Raw genomic sequence first — 23,835 nt, forward strand, 5'->3', positions numbered from 1 at the left:
GTGCTGTGTGATGTCGTGATTCAAGGCGTGATTTCCGATGGAATTGTGCAGCATCCCGATTCGTTATCCCTAAATGGACGGTCGAGAGGCACGAAAACTGACAGGCCTCACTCAATTACGGTGTTCAGGCTTTGAACAGGTCTGTCAAAGAGTGAACGAGCTTTGTCCGTGGCAAGACTCTGTCTCACCATTGCACATTGGTAGATATGATGATAGCAGTCGCGATGGTATCACTGTGCTTCGTCGAACACCTAGAAAGGGGTTCGCAAGAAGGACAATCAGGGTGAAGAGCGATAACAAGAAGGAGTGCATAACGTGGAGTGTGATGAGCAAACGATAGACGCGTGGATTGGGTGTGGGAATGTGATAGTCTCCTAGGTTCTAAGATAAGTAGCCTGGTCGTCCCTGCATAGTACTTTCTAAAGAAAATTGTGCCACGGGGCCCCAAGCGCGAATTCGCACGCCGGATCTCGTTATTGTACATGAGGAGGACAGACCTGATCGAGCTTGCTGGTTTGTTTGATCTGAGGCCTTGCAAGCCCAACAACCCCATTTCCGTCTCCTCGAGGCGACTTATCTTGACCCGCCATAATTGGAAGATTACGTGTACAGCCACCGCACCGGGATTCACCGCGCTTACGTAGACTGAGTTGATATAAACCTGATGGGCAAAATGGAATGGTGAACTGAAACCAAGGTATCCGCCAGCTTTGCAATGCGCGGACTGACAACAGTAACCCTCGCTCTCCTCGGCCTCGCTGCCGCCATTCCCGAACCGCAGCGTCGCAAGTCCCTTTCATTTGGTCCTGTTCTCCCTCATGCCCACTTCGACAGCAGTGCTCACCAGCCTGTGCCCGCCGTACTCTTCTCTACTCAAGACAGAGTGCGGGTAGACCCGTACGAGGTAGCCAAGACATTCCTTGACTCTATCGTAGACCTCGATGACGGCGTGAGCTACGTGATCCGCAGCGATAGCTACACGGATCGTGTTACCGGAGTGACTCACGTCTATGCACGTCAGATCGTTCAAGGTGTACAGGTAGCCGACGGTAATGTAAACTTGAACATCAAGGGCGGCGTTGTCTTGAGCTACGGCAATTCGGTGCGTATACGTCATGTTGGTGACGCGTCAACTTCATAAGCGCTCACCCCGTGCAGTTTTACCCCGGTCCGGCTCCATCATCACACACCCGTGGAGCACATCCCCACGCAGAATACTGCGCACAACTTGATTCCGCTCGTTCCCCCTGGTCAAGCCAGAAACCCCTGGATGGTGCACACCCAGAGCTAGAGCACATTCACTCCTCCAACTGCGCAGCCCTCCCTAACATCCACTCCCTCCCAACTTCCTCCTTCGATGACCACGTCCCAAGTCCACAAGATGCACCTCGTGCACTTCTTACTTTCCTTCTTGCAGCTGCACCGTCTCCCGCTCTCGCACAAGACATCCATAGTCGTTTCGATGATCATTTGGCGAGCATGACCATGGCTCACATGTCCGGCTTCCTTCCTCACGAGGCCGAGCAACTCACCATTACCGGTGCTCCCGGAACCATCGGCGAGGTCAAGACCTCCGTCGTCTGGGTCCAGGTACCCTCTGAAGATGGCACCGTCCATCTCGAGCTCGTACATCGCGTTAGTATCTATCCTCTAGGTTTCGCACCCAATATTGACCACTACACAGTTCGAAGTCGAGATGGAGCACAACTGGTATGAGGCCACAGTCTCTGCATCTATTCCCCACCGTATTGTGTCCGTCGTGGACTGGGCCAGTGACAGCCCCATGCCTCTTTATTCCCCTGAATCTCACTCCGAGGATGCTCAGCTCCCTCCCCTCTCCTCATTCATCCCTGCAGGCTCCAACGCCCCCTCCTGCTCCACCAAGAAGGTTGGTGGTCGCTTCAGGAAGGGTAAGGCTGTGGCAGATCTCCGAAAGAGTAAGGCTGCCAAGGAGGGTGCCACGTGGTCCACTGGCCCTGCAATTCCTGACTTCCCCAAAGCATATTACAACGTCTTCCCATGGGGCACCAATGATCCTGTTGAGGCTGCGGAAAGGAAGGCGCTAAGTGAGGGAGATGGTAAATTCCGCTATATCCCCTTTGTGATCCAAACATCAACTCACGCCTCTTCTAGCACCCACAGATTCTCTCCCTCCTTCTTACGGTCGCGTCCAATCCTCTGAGTTGGGTGATAAGCTCGCAAGTCCAGCAGGGTGGCACGCCCTGCCGTGGGGTGTAGACCCCAGCATCAGTGAGGAAGAGAAGGCTACACTTAATGCGAGAGGTTCGTCATCATCTACTTGACCTTTTCGTGCTATAGACCTCATGCGGAACGGTAGGCGAGTTCTGGCGCACGACAAACACCACGTGGGGCAACAATGTCTTTGCACACGAGAACTGGGAGGGGCGCAACGCGTGGATATATAACCGCCGTCCAGAGGGAACCTCTGTGGGTGGTGAGTGCTTGCGCAGCTTGTTCTATCTTTCGTTTTCATGACACTTGTCTGTTAGACGACGTCAGCACTTTAGCAGTCCACTACAACTACCCATACTCCCCGAGCCAGAAGGGCAACTCGGAGGAAAACTTGGCCGATGCATATGCTCACATCGATGCAACGGTGGCGCAACTTTTCTACACGAGCAACTTGTTCCACGACTTGACCTACCGGTGGGTTCTACTCACGATTATTTCTTATTTTCCCATGTGACGAATTGTGACAGGTACGGCTTCACTGAAGAGGCTGGGAACTTCCAGCAGTACAACTTTGGGCGCGGCGGTGAGGAATCAGATGCTGTGATCACGAATGCACAGGACGGCAGTGGGTTCAACAATGCCAATTTCATGACACCTCCCGACGGTCAAAATGGGTGGGTTGTTTTTCTTCCTTGCTCTGATCAATACTTATGCTTTGTGAATCAGCAAATGCCGAATGTACCTGTGGAACACCGCTAACCCCTATCGTGATGGCGACATGGAAGCTGGTATCGTTATCCACGAGCTTACTCATGGTCTCAGCACGCGGTTGACGGGTGGCCCCAAGAACAGTGGATGTCTCGGCTGGGGTGAGGCTGGTGGTATGGGAGAGGGCTGGGGTGGTAAGTTTTGATCGGACGCTCAACAATCAACAAACTCACCGTCTACAGACTTCCTCGCCACGACCATTCGCAGTACTTCCACTTACGAGGACTACGCCATGGGCGCATGGGCTGCCAACCGTCCGGGGGGTATCCGGAACTACCCGTACAGTCTTGACAAGTCAGTGAACCCTAGCACGTACAAGACGCTTGACAAGCCCGGGTACTGGGGCGTACACGCAATCGGGGAGGTTTGGGCGCAGATGTTGTGGGTCCTGGAGCAAAGGCTGATCGCCAAGCACGGGTTCACAGATAATCTGTTCCCTCCCCCGCACGATGCTAACTTTGCCGAGTACGCTGCTTTCTACCGCGCCGACAAGCCTTTCGTCCCCAAGCACGGTAACTCGCTATTGGTACAGCTTGTGTTGAACGGGATGAAGCTGCAGCCATGTAGCCCATCTTTCTTTGATGCGCGTGATGCGATCGTGCAGGCCGATCAAGTGCTCACGGGTGGGGAGAACTTCTGTGATATTTGGGCTGGCTTTGTTGAGAGCGGGTTGGGTATTGATGCTACCGTTAAGGGGCGTACACCGTGGGGTGGAGGTGTTAGGGAGGATGTAAGTTCTTTTCGCTGAGTTACCTATTTGGTGGCTGACGCACGATTATTTTGTAGGGTTACAAAGTTCCCGCTGCATGCCAAAGCGACGACGCACCCTCACCTGAGCCAATCCCTGATGACCCAGAGGATGACTGCGGTCCATTTGGATGCTGGTGGAGGCTGTGAGCGTGTGCGAGAAACTTTTAACTGTTTCGCATCATGATCGATATCCATATACACGATTGGAGACGCACGGCTAGATGATAGTGATATCCAGACTCTGGATAGAATATATATCCGTATCTTGCTCCCATGTAATCATGCGCTAGCTTTATTTTGGTTTTGTTGCGGTTGCACATAGTTTTTGTATGATAGTTATAATTGATAAGATATGATGCATCGCGGGATGAATGATAGATGCTTGATGTTGAGTATAATTAGTTGAGTGACTTGAGCTTAAGGATTTACCTGAGGCTGTTTCACGTGAGAGGATGCTGCAGGGAGGGGAAAGATGCGGCAGGAGAATAATAATATACCCGTGCTTGAGGGCGCAAGCAAACGTTCGACACCTGGACCAGGCCAGGTACCGTGAACGGGGACCTTAAGTTCCGGTGTTGCACTTGGTTTGTGGTCTCAATATTCAAGCTTGGCGAGTCTGAACATACAATTCACTCCCTGGCAGCTGGTCGACTGATGTGCGAGACATGCCATAGCCCTCAAGTGCGCGTAAACTGCGCGCGTAGTTGTTTGGTGGATATCCAGTGGATTCGTGATGAACGTTCTTGAAGACGGCATCAACGACAGCTTCTAGATCCATGATGCATCAAATGAAAATAAAACGCGAGCCTCGGGCACGGAACAGTCAAATTCGATCATCGGACCCGGGATCCGACCACTATCTTATCTTCATTCGTAGACATCGTTTCCGCAGTCTCGAATTCTTCTCTTCAGAAAATTAATGAGCTGCGGGATATATCAGACTAGAAGCAACATAAAAAAATGAGCCGCAGCAAGAGTGAGAGTCCGATGGAGCTGGGATGGGGGTGAGGCATGACTAACGTTACGTTACGTTGACTGGAAGAAGCTTTTATTAAAGAGGGGCGCCGCCGTCACGCCAGAAGAGTTCAACGTGAAACACTGCTGGCACAGTTTAAACGCTCTGGCAGGTGTCCTCGGGTACGACGTGATTTATCCAGGGTCACCGACAGGTGGGCGGACCTGGACCCTGACAAGAATTCGGAGTCAAAGAGGTTTGGAAACAACCGCGGTAGCCATCGAGCGTGGATAAACTATGGACTGCCATCGAGCAGATATAACGCCGTATCGAAGCAGATACAACAGAGCAGGGCGTTATAGAAACTTACTGTGATCGGACAATAACGGCAGCAACATAATGTGCGCCCGAGCGCCTTGTTTTGCACGCTATCCCTTTCCGTAAACTCCACACGCTGCGTTGTACTAGGTGCAGGTATTAGTATCATCCATACTGCGCCAACCCAGCTCTCCACTCTTACAATGCAATTTGTAGTAATCAATGTGGCGGTCTGTACGGGTCTTACATATCCTCATTCTCTGACTTACAGTGACGTTGACATTTGTGCAGGGTGCCGACTGTACCGGAAGCACTTGGCATGATGGATTGTTTTCGGGCCAAACCGAGGCCAGATCAACTCCCACTTCATCCCACGAAGTTTTGGTCGTGATCTCGTATTCCTTTTTGAGGAAAAAAGAAGATCCAGATTTGTACAGTTCGCCTTGTTCCGCGACCATTTCAAGTGCTCAATCCGATAGGACTCCTGTGGGACTACCCCAATGTAGTTTATTTCGGTTCACTGACCCATCCTGTGCAGACCAAAACGAAATATCAAGCACACATGGGAAATATAAAATGGAACCATGCATGCCGTTCCTTTCATCCAAACCAGACCGTACTCCCCCTCCATCACAATGCGCGATCTACCCATCGAAATCATCAACACTGTCGTCCAGAATGTTTCCTCCGTGACTGATCTTCTCCAGTTGCGCTCTTTAAACAAAGCGTACCGAGAGCTCGTCACACCCATCGCATTCAGCAAACTTCACGTGAAAAACAGCATCCAGAGCGCACAAAACTTCCAGCAGATCATTGCTGCCGCCAACCTTGCTCCCTATGTTCGGGAAGTCGTCTACGATTTTCGCGACGATGAATTTTTTCAATTTCCCCCAGAAAATATTGGTGAGTTCGATTTCCTTTTGTTTATGTATAGGAGCTAATTATAGAATGTTCCTGCAGAAATCGAGGACATGTTGGAAGTCGCTGACCTCGAGGAAGCCTTGACCGAGGTTTTCTGCGCACTCGATAGACTCCCCAGACTTGAATGCGTCGCCGCGAATTTTTGGCCAACATTCATCTCCCAGTCTGGGAAGGAAATCCGCGAGAGCCCATTCTGGTTTACGAGTCGGCAGCTCACGGTTATTCATTCCATATACCACGCCATGAAAACGTCTCGTATGACATCCCTCTCTCTCAACAATGTAGTCATGATGCCTGTTTCATGCTATGACTTTGTCTCTACCCTCACAAACTCGCCCCTGTCCCATCTTTCGCTCTCTGTCGTGCCAAACGCCGATATCAGTGCCTGGTCGGGATCCAAGGAGATTAATGGATCACTTGGCGCACTCCTGCCCATTTCCAATCCCACACTCAAATCACTCGAGCTACGTAGCCCCCAGGGCCCCTACCACAGCCTGGAAACCAAGCTTTCATCATTCCATTACCCATCACTCGAATCGCTCGTGCTCGAAAATACCGTCTTTGATCAGATGCCCTCTCCTGATGGTGTCGAAGAGTTTATCATCCGCCAAAAGAGTCGCTTGCATCATCTGGAGCTGCAATCATGCGCAAGCTATGTCGCAAACCCGTCAGTCGATGCCAGGCTGTGGTCAAGCATCTGGCAACGATGCGCGGCTGAGCTCACCAGTTTGAGAGAGCTTGTGGTGGACGGCGACAGTGGATATGTCGTACTCGATGCTGAGTGGGGCTACGTCACTTATAAGCCGATCAGCACAACAGTAGCTGAGGGCGACTCGTCGAGCTTGCAGATGTTCCAGGATGCCATAGTATCCGCTTGTAAGGTTGTGGCATGAACGTGTAGTTGTATCATTGATTTACTTGCTCGAACGCTTTCGGTGGTTTCGGACACATTGTATAGCATTTGCATAGGGCCTTATCAGGGGCGTTTTGATACCACGGAGGCAACTTACATCATTGCGCCAGTGAAAATGTACATTTGAAGTTTGTTGCTTGGCGTCTGAGCATCTTTCCGAGGTCACGGCTCCATATCCTCGACTCCCACAGGACCTTTGTTTCATCAAAAACGTGGGCTCATCTCCGTTGTAACTTTGTCAGAAATATGTAACCTTTCTTTCCTCTTCTGACGAACGAGTTCACGCTCGTGATAGGCTGCCACGAGCCCGTGCCTTCGGTACTAGTAGGCGGAGCGCATCACGCTTGGCTGAGTGATGCCAGGTGAGAGGTCGTACTGCACTTGTCAAAAGACTTGCATTGCTTTTACGCGACATCATTGAAGAGGCGTCGTGTAACAACGTGTCGTCCTCTTCATTCTCAGGATATCATATGCATTCACGATCTTGACGTGTCACAGCCAAGCTATCCCCACAATTAATAACTCGAAACTTGCTGACAAGAGGTCATTCTGTAAGCACAAGATAAAATATAATGTCACCGTCGGGCATCATGGTCATAAACTTTAAATATTTTTAGGGTCGCGAGAAGAAACTCACACTTTGCATTTTTGGGACTGCTCACACCTGCGATATCTGCTGACATAATCTTACCGTGTGGTATTTGTGCAGGCTCCATCGTCCCTGGGCTTCCAGCGCCGCTCGATAGAACACATCGCTCCTGCACTTTACAAATCCCTCGTATACACACCTGGCTCCTTGTGTTTTAACACCAATGTACGGCGTCCAATGCTAATTTGAAATATCTCTCAAATTTGCGAATAAGGTTTATCACGGGGTCCAGATCGAAGGCTCCTAGCTGCGCACGGCAAAGGTCTGCATCGTACACAGTCGTCCGTTGCGTCGACGTCTCAGTTGGAACTTCTCATACAGATCCGAAGTCCTTCTTCCCCGCTTGCCCTACTGATTTCGTTTTAGGTAATTCGGAAATACTTTTTTCTTTTCAAAGTCCGGTATATATATATCCTCAGTCTGATCGCTGTTCTGATGTAGACGAGATACTTTGTTGGATATTACGATATATGATCATATATTTCTTCTCACCAGTTTGTATATTTACATCCACACATGTTGGGGATATCAGTCATCGCCGCAGCTGCGCACAAAGGCCTCACACGTGTTGATGAGCTTGCTCCGGACTGCCTTTGAAAGGATATACAAAGAGCGGGGAGACAAAGTCACTATCAGATCGATCATCGCACACTGTGATTCCGATCAGCGCGTGGCATGCTGATTTCAGATCGTCGCTGGCAAGGGTCTGTGACATGTCACAGTTCACCAGTTTTCAAACCTCGCTCGCTTTCTTCAAACACGTGACGTAGATATAAATAGGACAACTCTGGCTACTCGTTTTGTCGCTCAGGGCCATAACCTGACCCCGATTTCGCTGAGCCTACCCATTCGACCATCCAAAGGCTCACACTCCAATTAACAAATGTACGTCAAATAGGCGGTCATACTGTTTATGTGGATAGTTAGTGTTAAATATACGCAATACGTGTATGAGAGATGGACAGAGATCAAGATTAAAGAGATGCCAGCCTGCATAATAATATACAATCCCGGCTTTTAGAGAGTACGAAAGCTGCTATGCTCTATGAGAGGCGGGGGGCGCAGGGAATAAACCAAAGAAATAAGGGGAAGCAGCATGTCGTACCAGACGCGCCAGACGCAAAGGAAACAAATGATTCTGAAAAACAACGGGCGTTCGACTGAGATGTGTCACGAGTCGGTAGAAGAGAAAACGCATAGAGGAAAGGAGATAAGCCGAGTGAGGAACGCCAAAATGGGAATATAAACAATAGTCGACCAATAAGTATAATTTTTACTTTTTTACCAGGGATCCAGATAGTGAAGGAGACAGAGTCGACAGGAAGCGAGGAGGGGTATTCGACAGCCAGTAGGGATGGTTCATAAATCACATGTTCGAATAAGCATAATCCTTTTGGACTGTTACATTTTGAACGAGGGTATATCTTTATTGTTGCGCAACCATGATAGGGACAGCTTCAGCCGAGACAGCAGGATAACTGATCTGTACTTGTGCTTGTAGAGCCTGCTGCTGGCGCAAGTACTGCTGTTGTGCGGACGAGTAAAACATCTGTTGCTGATATTGCTGAGCATACGTCGATGTCATGTGTCCGCTTACTGGCGTAGAGGTTCCGCTCGTCACCGGTGTTGAATGCCGTGAGCTTGCATTGCTACTCCGTCCATGCGCATGTTGTAGACATTCGTGCTGTCCACTGGCAAGAAGGGCCAAGCCAACTGTACCATGGTCACCCGAATGCTGGTAGTGATACCGTAAACCGTTCATGTTCTTGTATCGGCGTTGGCAATCACTGACCCCACAAGCAAAGGGCCGCAGTCTGCGCTCTGCCTCCCGTTCGACTTCACGCATGTCACCCTCTGTAATTCCCTGATCGTCCCCAGCAGCCTCGCGGGCGGACCGCTTGCTAGCCAGTAGTGCTTGTACTTGCTCGAGGTCTTTTGGTGGCGCAAAATTACAGCTCCCATGAGTCATATGGTATTTGAGCCCATTAGCTTGCTTGTAGCTCTTATTGCAATTGGGCTTCGGGCAGCGGAAAGGCTTCGACAATAGTAATGATGACGCAGGGCGAGAGAGCGTGGTACTAGCACGCTGATTGACTTGCTGTGATGTGAGAACTTTGGGAGAAGTAGGGGAATCCGAGGATGCCGAGGAATGAGGAGCAGCCGCGGGGGGCACCAAATGGGGCGAGGCGCTTGCTGGAGATGGCATGCGAGAGACTGAAGGAGTGGTAACAGGGGTATTGCATGTGGAGAAAACCACAGCTGGAGGAAGACAGCCGTAGGGACTACCCGGCTCACTGACAGGTGTGACAGGTGCGTGAATATCATCGCTTCCGGTTGAGGAAGGAACAGTGCCAGGCATTGAGGATGAGAAGTCAGAGTAACCAGCGTAAGCATTAAATGCATCGGGTGCATTTGCCACATTGGGAAGACCGTTTCGAGACGGTGGGAATGCTGAGCCATGCACAGAGCGGGAAGGAAGCACAGTCGTCGTATCAAATGCCGACACGGGAAGATGTGGGGACGCAGGCTTCGACTGTCCAAAGTGGTTAAACGAATGAGTAGGGTGTGATGACAGCGGAGTGCTGAGGGGAGTGTCAGGGGGCGTTGGCGCGTTTGACATGCTGCCCTGATCAATATCGAGTTCCATGTCATCAGGATCAAAACCACCTTGGTTGTAAGATTGAGGGTGCTGTTGAAGGTCTGAGAAGTAGGACGTAGTCGTGTTATGAGGTAGAGAAGGAATGACTGGGAACTGAGGGTGACCAAACGGGTCAAGCACGACAACATGAACCTCCTCGAAATGCTGTAGCAGAGCGTGCAAATCATCTAGCTGTAGACCACAGCATGTGTAATTGCGACACTACGAGGGTACAATCATGAGACTGGCACAGGCTACTTCGGAATGCCACGACTCACCATTTCGTCCTCCTTGTCGAAGGCACCGAGAGCGTTCAGAATTGAACCACGGTCACTATCGATAGAAGATGACAACTTGGCACATTTGAATTCGTTAGGGCTGCATGGACGAAATTAGCACATTTACATGGTAAGCGAAGTATTAACTAACTCTAATGGACCTAGAAGTTGACCAGGGGAACAACCAGGGTAGAAACGGCTTCCAAATGAGCCCGCACGCCACGATATTGGTGAGCCTAGAAAGTAAGACCTGGCACTAGTACTGTTGTTACCGGTGAATGAACCAGACGCCATGTGGAAATCAGGATGATTAGGAGACTGGAAAGCGATAGGTTGGGATGTAGTGGCCATGGCTACGGACAGTGAGATAGAAGTTGGGATTCGTGTATACTACAGATGTGGGTAGCCTACAGCTGGTGAAGGAGGTATTATAGATGGTGAACTGGTGAAGTAGTGATGTGGTGTAAGGATTGTGCGAGTTGGGCGAGGAAGAGAGGGTACTATCGGGTGACTATCGGACAAGCCTATTTAACTTGAAATCACGTTGTAGTCAAATGCGGATCATCCTTTCTACACGATTACATAACCAATTTCCTTTTTAGTCCGATCAATCAGAATCTCGGCCACCACCAGCCGGACCTCCTTTGTCACCGGCCTCAATTGGCGCCGACCAGCCCTGCCTCGGTCATATGCAACCGTTCCTCGAGCTCAAGTTTGTTTATCCCTTCTCCGCGAACCATACACTTCAACACCGCAGTCACTTCTACTACCACCATTCATCACTACCCAGCAGATTCAGAATCTTGTGCACATGACAAATTACCAATAATCAACCCCGGAACATGGCTTTCAACTACGTGCCACGATATATTATATTTCGATCATGACAATCATTGGTGACTCCCATCAAGACGTTCATGGCTGCCTTTTCGCACTGTTATTACCACTACAAATCGCGTTGACGGTCGAGTGAAGCCTTATTACTACCTGTTACTACTGACTACACGAGGCTTTAAGCGTCTGCATGACTCATAACCTAACCTTGATTATGTAGTTTTCCACCTGCTCGATTCGTTGCCGTCCGGTTCTCTACTTTCATGATCAAGGCTCGACTCCACGCTCGTGTGCACTACCTCATCATGGCTATCCTGAGAATCCATCCTCGAATCGGTACCGAATGGTGGCAGAACGGCACATTCACATTATACATCTCCGCGTCTCCCACTAATCTATTTGCTTCACATCAAAAAGTAGTGTTTGTGGCGATTATTGATAAGCTCTCTTCAAATGCACCCAATAACGGTACTACAATTACTTGCATGACCCCATGCACCAGAGCGCTACAGAGCTACCAATGAGGATGTTCATCAGCTTTTTGCACGGCGATCTGTATATTCGAAGCCTCAGCGGTCCCTTGCTATGCATTATTAGTGGGTCCCTGCTCGCATCCAGTTTTGGATAATTCTGTGAGCTACCCCATTACACAACGCACGGCGCCCTATGACCCTAACCTAAATCCAAAAGCTCTCGAATCATCTTTACAGACAGAGATTACGGGATAGTACATCCGTAACATACTACAGGGCGGTTTCACCTCACCAAAACTTCTATTCGTGACTCACTGAGCCATGACCCTAGCAAACTATCACATTTTACGATGGTAAATATATCCATGCAAGGAACCTGGACACGACTTATGTCTAGTAGCCATCTTGATCTTTACTTCGCTTTACTGACCAAATTGTCCGCTCTTTCGCATAAAGCCTTGGCCCAGATTGAGCACAGTGCTGATGTTCTTGCATGACATAACATCATGTCATTACAGGCAAGGCCCTTCTCTCGTAAGTGTTCCTTCTATCTATCTAAGCTACGCCTATTGTGTGCTGGTCCTTCAAGTTTGTTCCCATTCATGCAAATTCAGTGGATCATCCATAGATCTTGTCATGAACCACTCGTTGTGATCACCCTCCCATATCTCTGGAACCGAAGTCTCGACGGTATTGAACGCACTAGCATAGTGTGGAATTCATGTCCGAACTTCCATCTGCTCCACGGAGCGTTGCTTATTGTCAGTTTACCATCCGCCAAATCTCCATAAACTTTCTCCTTGTCCCCACTTCCATCAGAAAGCAATTTCGGAACCGTATCCGTATTCGAAGTGGTCCGCTCTAATTGAGCAGATAGCCATCGGCCTGGCTCGTTCACTGATCTCAGCTTTTGATTGTTATTATGACCTACTGTCTGGCTGGTCTATTTTTATGTCCAGCCCTGCGGGACATATCGACCGCCCTCCCGAATAATTGCTGTGTCGTCATCGCCATGCACCTTCACTTCAAGATTTGGGAGATCATTACTCTTAGGAGTCGGAAGCAAGTATAACCGCGATAGAAGTGTCCGAGGAGTCGCCGGGCAGGCGATGGGGATGTCTTGCAGCTTGGGAAGGTCTTAATAGGCGGAGCCTAAGTGACAAGCAAAAGACAAGGCACCAATGGGCACGCAGAGGCCTCATGAACTAGGATTTCCCATCGTCGCCGTACCTCGCCAGTCGACTTGCAATCATACTCAGCATCTCGGCCAAGATTGATTTAAAGATAACGAGTCTGATATTCACATACCACATACTGCTAGTAGGTGATGTAACGCTGTGTGGAACGTGCTTCAAGATGGCGAACGCGATTGCAAACACGTTCCAATTCCATGACACCATTTCGACTGCCAAGGGCCTCGTCGCCTGCACAAAATACGGCACCGTACGAGTATGACAGTGCACTCTGATGAGAATCATGAGATCGAGTATGTTCTTACGTCGCCATCAAGGAACGTACGACTAGAATCTGACCCAGTGCTCTGGCTAGATAAACCCACAATCGAGGAAGGTGTCTTCATTTGTAACTTTGGGTAACGATAGGCAAGCCTCGGACTCAAGAACCCCGTCTTCGAGGACAGGTGTCGGATTTGCCCGGTTGATGCGCCACTCCGAACTTCGAAGTGTTGAGTAACTAGAAGTTCTCTCGTTCGGCCATGGTGTCACTGCTTAGCCTCAGACTCCCTCAGTCCTCGGTGACACCCCAGTGACCCCATCATGATACCGCAGCCCCACTGGTGCCGGCAAAGGCCCTTCGCAGCCTTAATGAAATTTCTCCCCAGCGCTCGGTATGGGGCGAGATGGATTCTGGGCATGATGAAGAATTGGCCCCAAACATAGACCTAAGCCGGGGAAGTGAATCATGGGGCAGTGGTAGCCTAGTAGGTGGGTCCAGCCTCGTTAGCGTAAGTCACATGATGCGGTTTCAAGTTCATGTATCAAGCTTGCTTACTAGTGCTCATTACTACTAGCTTGGTTGTCCATTTCAATTACGTGGAACGTGCACCTACTGGCAGCGCGAACTTTGAAATTCCTTTGGTAGTTCAGCTTTCTTGATCCCATTTTGTGATGGTGAAACGTGTCCAGCCTCGTCAATGTGATCTGTCACTACATAGCCTGAGCGTGGATGGCCAAATATAACTTATCATCGCATCTCACCAGCCATAATATCTTCACACCCACTCGTTGTCGTCCTGATCAAGGATCTTGAGCATGGATATAATCTCAAAGTTCGTAGAAACGGGCGTTGCGGCCATCAACTTGAGAAGTACGTCTTCTACCTCTTAGTATGGCATAGTTTCATTCACAGCCGACTTGCTTTCCAGCTCTAGCAGCATTCGTGCCTATTCTAGATGAAAGAAAGGCAGAGATAGAGAAGATAGAACGCAAGACTTTTGTATATGATGACAAGCGCCGCACCAGAAATGAGGTTTGTGACGATCGAACCTCCAGATACCATGCTCCTGACCTCACGCTATGCATTACTTACTCGCAGCTTGACGTCTATTACCCGCTAAACTTGACTCTTACTAAGGGTGGGAAGACACCAATCCTGTTTTTCGTCTATGGAGGTGGATACAACAGTGGATCAAAAGAGTTTCCTGAACCATTTTCTATGGGGTATCGCGCACTTGGATCTTTCTTTGCACAACACGGTTTCATCACCATCATCCCGGACTACAGACTTACTCCGGAGGTCAAATTCCCGGCTTCATCCGAAGACATCCGTGATGCAGTCAATTGGGTTTGCGCCAACGTCGATGTCATTGGCGTACCCTCGATACCCGCTCCTGATGTAGATGCTATATTTATCATGGGCCACTCAGCGGGTGACGTGCACACGAAGATGTTGAGTCTTTACCCACCGGTATCGAGTACCGTACATGCTCGATTCAAAGGCGTCATCTGGTCTGGTGGTAGTTGGTTCATGGTTGACGAGAAGAAAAGATTCAGGATGGAGGTTCCCACAATGCAATACATTGGTTCTCAGGAGCAACAGAAGGAGAGGGAGCCGAGGGCGCTTTGGAATGCTCTATCTGATGAACAGATCAAGGACCATCCTGATATTCTTCTTGTCAGGGCAGAGCGAGAGCCTGACTGGCTATTGCTGTCGTGGGAAGAGATCATACCGGACATCGAGAAGAGGCGTGGAGAGGCGCCCCAGATGATTATTGGCAAAGGCCACAATCACATCAGCCCTAACTGGGCTTTATGTTCCGGTGAAGGAGAAGAATGGGGAGAAGAAGTTGTGAAATGGATGAAAGCTAGAATTAACTAGCCTGCACGTAGTTTGCCTGAATTTCTCTTAGATCTTAGTTATTACAGTCACCGAATTCAAGATGTTCTTTCCATGTCAGTTTCACGTGACTAGCAAGACGCGTCAATTTTGGCATTCACCACTTTCAGTTTCAACGTCAACGTTCATGTCGCACCCCTGGCAGAAGCGCCATGCCTCCCGCTCTCCCGCTCCAAACATTACACCAACTTCCCCTGCGCATCGCTTTCTTCCTCCGTCGCACTATGCAGCTGCAGCGGGCGTACCTTACGATGCAAGCCGGAGCCGTGCTCGCGAATCGCGTCCTCAACCGCATACCTCGAACACTCCGCCGCTACCCTCGCAGTCCTCTCTTGCTTCTGCTTCCGATTCGCACTCTCTCCATGTCGACTACCCTACCAATTACAGGTCTAAGCGTAGAAGTCAAGTAGGAGATCTGGGGCTTATGGAAGCGCACTTGCTACCTTCTCTAAAGGATACGATCGATCGTATGACAAGGCCATCATCACAGCTAGGAATGCCGTCTCCATTACCCAATGAGAACCTGCAGTTGGACCATCGATCTAACATTGGTCAGTATTATTCACACCCCCCGCCCAAGCTTACAAGGACGCCTCAACTTCCCTCTACTTCGTCATGTTCGCGAGATACAAGTCACCAGGTTCCGGTAGCACAGTCAGAAGGTTCTTCACGTCCCTCACGCAGTGCTTTGAGACAGAAACCGAAGCCCATTTTAAAGGCTCAATCCCACGCTCCTACAATGATTCCATGTGATCGACCTTCCGATCGACCTTCTGAGGCACCTCGGTCCGTCAGCTTAGTGCGCAGCGGAAAACTGGACTGGACTTCTCCCATGGAGGGCTTCTCTCCGAGGCCGCCTTTCCCCCACAAACAGAAAAGTCAACCACTTCATCAGCCTTCAATCACGACCAACATCACCCCTGGCAGAAGAACGGAAAGAACTCGTGCTCGCACAGACCCTGGTGCACCGCATAATTCGGCACCTTCAATTGGTTCATTGGCTACTCCCCAACCAAAAAAATATCGATCAAATATTCCTCGACGTGTTGCACCACCACTGCTACGACACGCTCCACGAGAGAGCTCCCAAGATAGCCTGACTGACGCGGAACCACGAGCTAGCTCAAGCCTCCGAGGTCAGAAACTGGCCGCTGACAATATTTTTGTCTTCCCATCTTCCAGTTCAGAGAGCGACGAGACCCCTGTCATGTTCTCAAAGCAGCCTTCGTTTGCACAAGGGCGCCTCTTGGCTTCTAAGGCACCTGAAAAGAAAAAAGAGCGTTTCGGTCTCGGGTTTGGATTCGCGGACTATGGGGCAAAACTTCGAGGCATGTTTGCCGACAATTCGGCTCATTCGATACATTCAACCACCAGTGAAGGCGAGAGCGCCGGCAATGACGATGGCAGCATTCAGGATAACGAGAGTCTCTTTTCTGACCGTGCGGATCAAGGCGGAGAGCGAGGCGACTCCACAATTTCCGATCGATATTCCCTGAGCAGTGCTGGATCAAGTTACCCAGCTTCGGAAACGATGGCTGATGGTGATGAATCCTCTGATCGACGAAAAAGAGAACTCCTTGGACTAGTCGATGGGTTGAACCCTAGTTCTCAAGATCACCCAGCTCGAAGCGAAGAGAGCGAGTATTTTGGCGAAGAAGGGCTCGCTATCGGTGGCTCTAGCGATTCGATCCATATCCCGAACCCATCTTCGTCGGATAAATCGTTCAAGAAGGAGAACGATTCTGGCTCAGAGTATTCTTTTGACGACGAAAATGACGAAGGCCTCCGATCGTCTACCCCTAGAGATGGACATTCTCATTCCAAGACAGACAGGGCCTCCAAAGACAACAAAGCAAGCAACCGGTGGCGTTTTGATGAACGAAATAGTAGGTGATTCTACGTAGCAACGAGCTCTGAGGTTAACAGAAGTGACTGTATCAGCGAGGAAGTCGAGGTTATCAGTTGAACGGCCGTCTTCAGGGCACCCTCTACTCTCCCCCCGTCGTTCCGTTCATTCGACCTACTTGAACTCACAGATATCGCATCCATCAGCGGAGATTATGCCTAACATTGACATCGGTGGTCAACGATACTCCTCAGAGCTCACGCGCATGATGGTCACATCAGACGAGGCTGCAGTGCGCGAACGCCAGGCGTTTGGACTTTCTACGTCATTTTCTGGCTCCGCTTCTGATGAACCCTGCCTCACGCATGCCGACAGTGACATGTCGTCAATCGCCGGAAACACGTGGCAATTCGAGTGTGAAGATGATGGCGTACATACTAATTCACTCCTCAATAGACTGGCAACACAGGAGTTCGAATCCTCCATGGAGGCTCAACCCACACAAATTGACTTATCCTATACATCATCTGAATCATCTGTTTCTGCCGCATCGATGTCATCAGTAGCCCACGAATTCTTGCATTCGGATCGGACAAATGCACATCGGGATCATCGACGTTCTTCTTCAGATATTTACGCGTCTTGGGAAGACTTTCGTCTGCATATTCTGGAACAATTCGGTGAGGTAGAGGTACGACGACAAGAGATTGTCTGGAAACTGGCGGAGTCAGAGGAAACTTTCGTAATCAACTTGCAGAACATGGTACAGCTCTTCATCCTTCCTCTACGCGTCCGAAGTACGAAAGTCTGGGTTTCTGGCGTTCCAGACGACGTCTCGAGGCTGTTTGACTGGCTAGAAGACATCGTACATCTCCACACGAAATTATCCGCCAGCCTCATCGGTCTTCGGGATGTGCACAACTCCGACCTGCAGTGCGTCGGGGAAATTCTTCGATCTTTTATGGCAAAGCTTGAAATATATCAGCCTTACCTGGTAAAGCTAGAGTTTGTTGCAACCAGAATCGAACATCTTGTCGCTCAGGAGAAAAGTGACATCGGAGATTTTATCAAGCTACAAGAGCGCTCCTCCGCATGCCAGGGATGGTCATTGGAGAAATATTTGGTTGAACCTGTTCAGAGGCTTTCCCAATACCCTGATTTTTTTCATGTGAGTCGGTGTGTCTGTCTACTTCTCATGACTGAAATTAGATCTTCTAGCGGCTCTGGCACGCAACCCCGAAGTCCCATCCCGACTATCTATCAACACTATCTGTTCTTCACTCTGCTAAACTCACGATCCGTGTTCTCAGCGAAGTCAAAGATCGGGAGGACGAGTACGAGTTTGTCAAAGATATGTTCTCACGTATAGCGCACGTTCCTTCCCAACTTCCTTGCCGTGATAGGCGTCTGCTGATGCACGGTCCTGTCGCATGTGCCAGAGTGGAAAACGACGATGATCTACCGGTCATGCGCCCTTCCACCAACGTGCACGGTTTTCCGGAGCCACTGAAAAGCCCATCTCCTGATTCGCGTCCACGAAATAACGAAAGACTCTCGAATGCGCTGAAAGGTTGGCGTGGGCGCAGTGGGTCAGTACAATCTACAGCCTCGACGACAGCGTCGCTACAATCCTTTCGTACTGCTCCATCATCATTCGACTTCCGATCTGAGCCACAAGCGGGGCCCAGAACTAGCCCTTTGCTTCGCGTCGAGTCTCCGGCTGTTGATGTTCAGTTATTCGTTTTTACAGATTTAATCATGATGACCTTCGCCGCCAATCGCCACGATGATTCCCAGCGCACTTCTGCAAATTTGCGCATACTCGAGGACTTCGGTCTCTCCAGAATTCTTTCTGTGACGGACGAGACAGGTAAGGACCTCGAAAGACAGTCACTTACAGAGCTAGCACTTATATGATCTAACCAGATAGAAGATCATCCATCTCACTAGATTTAGTTCCACTGACTGCTGAGGAGCTCGAGAGAGGACACGCAAATTCAAAAGGTCGTGTCTTGACCGTGTCGTTGTCACACGGCACTTCTCGATCTTCTGTATCGGAGGCATCTATGCAGTGCGCCGTTCTGAAGGAATGGTTGGTACCACTGAGACAATGTTGTCAGCACACTTTGAGGTCGTTGTCTTCGCCATCCGCGAAGAGCCACCTGGCTCATGCGTCGAAAGAATCTGAGATCAGTCAATCAGTCTTATCCATCCTCGCATCAGGGTTGCCATTTCCTAAAAGTCCTTCCATGCAGTTACATGGTGTCGAACTAGGACAAGCAGGGGATGCGGAGCGACAGGAAAGGGAAGAACGTGGGTGGTGGTCGCTGCGGTTTCACGAGGTCCTGCGAGAAATACAAGGACGAGAAGTGGCACTTCGATAACAATGTTGGTCATGATGTGTTCGTATATTTGCTTTGCATATCTGCGGGTCGTAAGATATGTATGTTTTACTTCCAGTATATATATCCCCATTTTTATCTTGTTGCTAAGGCAGCAAGAAGGATGTCGGTGTCGACTTTTGCAGCTGAGATAGGAAACAGGGTAAGCTCATGCTCAGGACTAAAGCCGCTACTTACCTTTGAGTACAAGTTGCACAAAAATCTGTGCAAGATGAGGACATTCTGTCTCCAATCGACGCATGTTTTCGAGAGACAGCTTCCACAATACAGCCTGCTGCTCTACGACCACTCGTGCATTCCGTGGCATGCCCGACAAAGCAGAAAGCTCGCCTGCTAGAGTACCCGACACCATCGACTCTTCGATGACGGGGCTATGCTCTGCAAACTTGTATGATGCCCGCAGGATGCCTGACTCGATGATATACAGGCCATCGGGGGTATCATTATTCTCCCATAGGACAAAACCGTCTGGGAATGTGAATCGCTCAAAGTACGGGGCGATCTGTTTGAACGTCTTCTGGTCTACGTCGTGATACGACGAGAACGCGTTGAGAAGGGTGTTGTATGGCTCAGAGGAATTCTCTGCATCCTTGTCGAGAAATTCTGCTGGACGATGAGAATCGGTTCTGTTAGGTAAGATGATAAACTGACCACCAGCGATCGTGCGCTCTCCAACGTCACGAAGTTGCATTTGCCTCGGAGATCCCGCCAAAGTATCGTCGAAGGAAAGGCTGGTATCTCTGCGGCCAGGAAGCGTTATTGGAGTTGTCCATGACTTCTGGGCTCTAAACCATGCTCGCAGATATGCATTTTCAGTCCCTGCAAACAACATTGACAATCAAGTTCGTGACATAAAGAGATAAAACTTACATTCCATCGCATCATTCAAGGTCTCAAAGACCTCGACAGATGGTTCTTGGAGGATTCCCACACAGCTCAGCGCTTTGCCACAGAGGCTGTCGGTAGTAACACCGCAAAACACCAAAACCACGCCCTTTGCAGCGAGCAAGCGCTGCACACGCACGAAAGCTTCTGCGGCAGACATGTCCACCCCTACCACAAGGGACAAGTCGACGACGACGAAGCGGACGGGATTTTGTTGCCAGGTAGCGTCTTCGACGATGTTTCTCAAAGTCTCTTCAACATGGGCGATAGTGCCAAAGAAAAGGAATCCTGGATGCTGACAATTAAATGATGCTACAACGCAAGAAAGGTTTCACCCGCCTTGGAGACGAAGCACCCTTGTCTGCTTCGACACTTCTCGAATGTACGCCCTGTGTGCAGCAGGCCGCCTGACTGTGGAGATTGCTGACTCTCCAGCATAACATGCACGTATGCTCCTTCTCTGCGAGTTCTGTATCACGAAGAAGAAACCTATCCAAAACTATGAACACAGTCTACTCTGAAAACATGACATACTCACAGCTGACGACGATGCCAAACAGGACACCAATGACAAAGTCCCATGCCGTCATCGTAACCATGATGCTGACTATCGTGATGTACTCCATCCTAATGCATGTTTATGAGCTGCATATCACACTGGTGTGCAAAAACTGACCTGCTAACTCGGTGTCGTGTATCCCACAATGCCTCCTTGACGAGGTCGATGCCGAGCACAAAGATTAGGGCACTGACAACCATGATGGCTATTTGAACTGTTAGAAAAGTGAGGGTATGGAAATTATGCCACATACGAATATACGCGATGGGGCCTGTCCCTATTATTAGTAGGATAAACGTAGCGACTGCAAGCAGGAAGCCGGCAATACGCGTCCCGCCGCCCACGCGGTAAAACCTGATAAATCAGTATGTGAGCTATCTTATTCCACAGCGAATGGCAGTTCGCCTCACAATAAGGTGTTCACGTAGACAAGATAGTTTGGTCTGCAATGTATGAGAAATCACTGGCGAGCGTTAGAGGAACACGCTTACACTGTGCCTAGAAACCCGGCAAGTAAATTTGAATACCCATGTCCCAAAAGCTCTTTGTTAGTGTCGACGTCTTCATCAAGGGACACCGCTGTAGATATGTTAATGTGCTATTCGCCAAACATCCAGATTTTGATAGAACGTACATAGCGCAGGAACATTCAAAGGTGGGTGCAAGATATTGAAAAACAACCTGGACGAAACATTAGCGAGGCCAACAACATGGATGATGGAATACGTGCAGTGCAAATTGTATCGGCAGTGTTGTCCATAGGGGTGTAAATCGGATCAATCCAAGATCTGCTCACGTCAAAATGGAATGAGCCCTGAGTTCATCTGATCGATGGAAATTTTCCTACCGAGATACGAATAAAATCCATACCACCTGTCCTCCCCACCACCAGTTCCCTCGGCCATATCGAAAAGCCAGCCATCCCTCCTCAATGCACCAAGATCAAGCCGTGCGGCCGCAACGACCACATAAAATACAATTGGTATAATCATGAAATCTGGAACGTTCATGCTTGAAGTGAGCAAATAATGCCAAGGTCAGTAATCTGGGACGTACAGATAGGGAACACAAGTTGATGTTTCCATCGCATTGTGATGAGCCTCAGAAGCACTGCCAGGACAAGGGGAGGAACCCATTGCGAAAGGGCGTGTGTATTGAAAATGAAGTACCGGAGGGTCTCCAGCGTCGGCGGATCGAGTGCATCGGACGGGAGACGCGTACTTACTGTGAGGCTGTTTCACGTTGAAATTTGTTCGATATGGTTCACCACGATGACTGAATTAGAACATACCCTGTAAGTATTAGGAAGATGCCAACCCCTCCAATACATCTGTGCGTGACGTCAGCGCCAGTCCCGCCAAGTCAGCAAAAGGAACTTACCCAACAAGAATATGCCGCGGGAAGAACCCGATGAGCCCACCCAAACGCAGATAGCCTAGGAGAAAAAAGGCCAGCCCTACGCAAGTCACATGGGTGAGTGAACACGCGACAATTAAACCTAGATGCGACCTACCGGTGAGTACGGACGAAAGCGTAAACGCCGCAATCGTTGTGGCAATGATCTCTTTCGGATACTCGTCTCCGATATCACGTGCTATAGTGGACGCAAGGATGTGAAAGAAGGGCTACCATCAAAAAGGAAATTAGAGAAAGTTCGAGGTGTGCAAATCCGGGGTAACGGAAGCGATCAAAGAAGCAAACAAACAAACAAACAAGCAGGCACAAGCAAGGTCGACACGTGCTCGTGTAAGGGAAATAGACGGAAACCAATTAAAACGTAAATGAAGCACACGTACAACAACCTCAATCATCATACTGCCATTGGCACCCGCAAAGCTGCTCCCTCCAAAGCAATACACGAGTTGTGCTACCACTGTGCTGTTTGTTGTAGAATATAAAAATTCTGATCAGAAGCAATGATTTTGAACGATAAAGACGACGTACGATACAAAAAACATCGACACTCCCATCCCACCTAATCCAGCAAAGACACCAAATGCAGGGAAAATGATCATTCCATCTGCAGCGACATTGTTAGCAGCTGATCCATAATGATCGGAGATGAGGGGGAACAGGAAGATGTCGGGCGGCATACAAATATAGTTCATATTATGTATTAGTAGGTTAGGCAATAGCCGCCAAGGGTTTTGAAGGTACCATCAGATCGCAAGAAATAGCGCGCCAAAGGTGACAATTCATCAGAACGGCTTACATGAAACTCCATCAAGGATATTGAGCAACGTGCCCAAGAGCACAGCAGGCAAGCTTTTCAACACGGTGCGCACTAGTTCTTGGGGGTCAATCTTATGTGTCTCGCCTATAAACCCATGCACGAAGCTTGAGAAACGTTTTGAGGACATCGAGCGCTTCCAGGGCGCTGAGGCATGACCATTAATGGCAGGCACAGGACCATGTGGGGGAGGAAGCAACGGAGTATTTTCTGTGGCCGAAGAAGAAACAAAACGTAAAACTTCTGGGCGAACGTTGCTAGTTGCCAGAAGGGTGCGATCCACAGAATTATGGTTAACTGTGGAAACAGCCTGCTCTGGGTCTGCTAATGAATTGAAGTACTGCCGCCTGTCAGTTTTATGCAATACTGTTGGACTTGGCGAGCTCGAGGGTGCTCCGTCAGCATGTCTGGAGAGCAAAACTGAGAGTGCTGAAGCCTGAGGTACAATAGTGGGATGAGACACGTCTCTCCCGCGAGGAGTTGCCATGCCAGGCGACAGATCACGATGGGTAGTTTTGGAGGAGTCGAAAGTGGAAGTGGAGGCTGAGAGATCAGAGTCCTGGGCTGAGAAGTGTGAGCTCCTTCTTGTATATTGTGAGGAGGGTGCAAAAGATGCGGATAACGGAATATTTGGGAGGGACCCTGGTCCAACGTGCGTGACCAGATTATGACCAGACGGAAATATGAATGAATCGCGTGAAGGCATGTTCCTTCGCGTAAGCTCAGATGGGAAAGGTAGCTGTTCGGCTTCCTTTCGACCGTGGGTCGAGGGAGAAGACGAATGTGCGATGTGCCCTGCGGTCGAAGACAGGTTCTGCATCATGGGGGAGGGTGAGCCCCTGGAAGCAGAGAACAGCATATTGGAAAGC

The 23,835-nt window shown here is 49.6% G+C and overlaps 6 protein-coding genes across 6 annotated transcripts; 4 read left to right on the top strand and 2 right to left on the bottom strand.

The window, feature by feature from the left end:
* Positions 1–685: 685 nt before the first annotated feature.
* Positions 686–4,103, top strand: F5891DRAFT_1046098 (Fungalysin metallopeptidase-domain-containing protein). Its single transcript, XM_041362277.1, has 10 exons — positions 686–1,102; positions 1,159–1,635; positions 1,685–2,078; positions 2,134–2,283; positions 2,339–2,455; positions 2,511–2,667; positions 2,721–2,867; positions 2,920–3,095; positions 3,144–3,691; positions 3,748–4,103. The coding sequence occupies exons 1-10, from the start codon at positions 716–718 to the stop codon at positions 3,856–3,858; spliced, it is 2,664 nt and encodes an 887-aa protein (XP_041223373.1). The 5' UTR covers positions 686–715; the 3' UTR covers positions 3,859–4,103.
* Positions 4,104–5,619: 1,516 nt separating this feature from the next.
* Positions 5,620–6,798, top strand: F5891DRAFT_1129754 (uncharacterized protein; the record flags this gene model as incomplete). Its single annotated transcript, XM_041364435.1, has 2 exons — positions 5,620–5,887; positions 5,945–6,798. The coding sequence occupies 2 exons, from the start codon at positions 5,620–5,622 to the stop codon at positions 6,796–6,798; spliced, it is 1,122 nt and encodes a 373-aa protein (XP_041223374.1).
* A 2,095-nt stretch (positions 6,799–8,893) lies between these two features.
* Positions 8,894–10,734, bottom strand: F5891DRAFT_1191421 (uncharacterized protein; the record flags this gene model as incomplete). Its single annotated transcript, XM_041367449.1, has 3 exons — positions 8,894–10,327; positions 10,384–10,483; positions 10,535–10,734. 3 exons carry the CDS (start codon positions 10,732–10,734, stop codon positions 8,894–8,896), a joined length of 1,734 nt encoding a protein of 577 aa, XP_041223375.1.
* Positions 10,735–13,840: 3,106 nt separating this feature from the next.
* Positions 13,841–15,105, top strand: F5891DRAFT_506167 (Alpha/Beta hydrolase protein). Its single transcript, XM_041372062.1, has 3 exons — positions 13,841–14,015; positions 14,074–14,177; positions 14,244–15,105. The coding sequence occupies exons 1-3, from the start codon at positions 13,961–13,963 to the stop codon at positions 15,024–15,026; spliced, it is 942 nt and encodes a 313-aa protein (XP_041223376.1). The 5' UTR covers positions 13,841–13,960; the 3' UTR covers positions 15,027–15,105.
* A 64-nt stretch (positions 15,106–15,169) lies between these two features.
* F5891DRAFT_1240776 (uncharacterized protein) lies at positions 15,170–19,274 on the top strand (the record flags this gene model as incomplete). The annotated part of the gene is made up of 4 exons (XM_041369719.1): positions 15,170–16,930; positions 16,986–18,058; positions 18,109–18,760; positions 18,817–19,274. Coding segments are annotated over 4 exons (3,944 nt in total), but the record flags the coding sequence as incomplete, so codon positions are not given.
* Positions 19,275–19,367: 93 nt separating this feature from the next.
* On the bottom strand, positions 19,368–23,149 carry F5891DRAFT_1129757 (sulfate transporter family-domain-containing protein; the record flags this gene model as incomplete). Its single annotated transcript, XM_041364436.1, has 21 exons — positions 19,368–19,417; positions 19,470–19,874; positions 19,944–20,111; positions 20,163–20,465; positions 20,517–20,666; positions 20,716–20,804; positions 20,854–20,941; positions 20,990–21,090; positions 21,147–21,179; positions 21,228–21,315; positions 21,371–21,417; positions 21,467–21,524; positions 21,584–21,733; positions 21,793–21,968; positions 22,028–22,066; positions 22,117–22,192; positions 22,250–22,361; positions 22,533–22,614; positions 22,681–22,756; positions 22,949–23,026; positions 23,062–23,149. The coding sequence occupies 21 exons, from the start codon at positions 23,147–23,149 to the stop codon at positions 19,368–19,370; spliced, it is 2,457 nt and encodes an 818-aa protein (XP_041223378.1).
* Positions 23,150–23,835: the final 686 nt, after the last annotated feature.

This window comes from Suillus fuscotomentosus (assembly GCF_016647785.1).
Source record: "Suillus fuscotomentosus strain FC203 chromosome Unknown F5891scaffold_43, whole genome shotgun sequence".
Classification (NCBI taxonomy): domain Eukaryota; kingdom Fungi; phylum Basidiomycota; class Agaricomycetes; order Boletales; family Suillaceae; genus Suillus; species Suillus fuscotomentosus.

Excerpts from the sequence above, each read along its gene's own strand:
- F5891DRAFT_1046098 (XM_041362277.1), top strand. The coding sequence starts at position 716 with ATGCGCGGACTGACAACAGTAACCCTCGCTCTCCTCGGCCTCGCTGCC. Across the intron at positions 1,636-1,684 it reads ATCTCGAGCTCGTACATCGC|TTCGAAGTCGAGATGGAGCA; the intron begins GTTAGTATCTAT and ends ACCACTACACAG. Across the intron at positions 3,096-3,143 it reads TATGGGAGAGGGCTGGGGTG|ACTTCCTCGCCACGACCATT; the intron begins GTAAGTTTTGAT and ends CACCGTCTACAG.
- F5891DRAFT_506167 (XM_041372062.1), top strand. The coding sequence starts at position 13,961 with ATGGATATAATCTCAAAGTTCGTAGAAACGGGCGTTGCGGCCATCAAC. Across the intron at positions 14,016-14,073 it reads TGCGGCCATCAACTTGAGAA|CTCTAGCAGCATTCGTGCCT; the intron begins GTACGTCTTCTA and ends CTTGCTTTCCAG. Across the intron at positions 14,178-14,243 it reads AGCGCCGCACCAGAAATGAG|CTTGACGTCTATTACCCGCT; the intron begins GTTTGTGACGAT and ends ACTTACTCGCAG.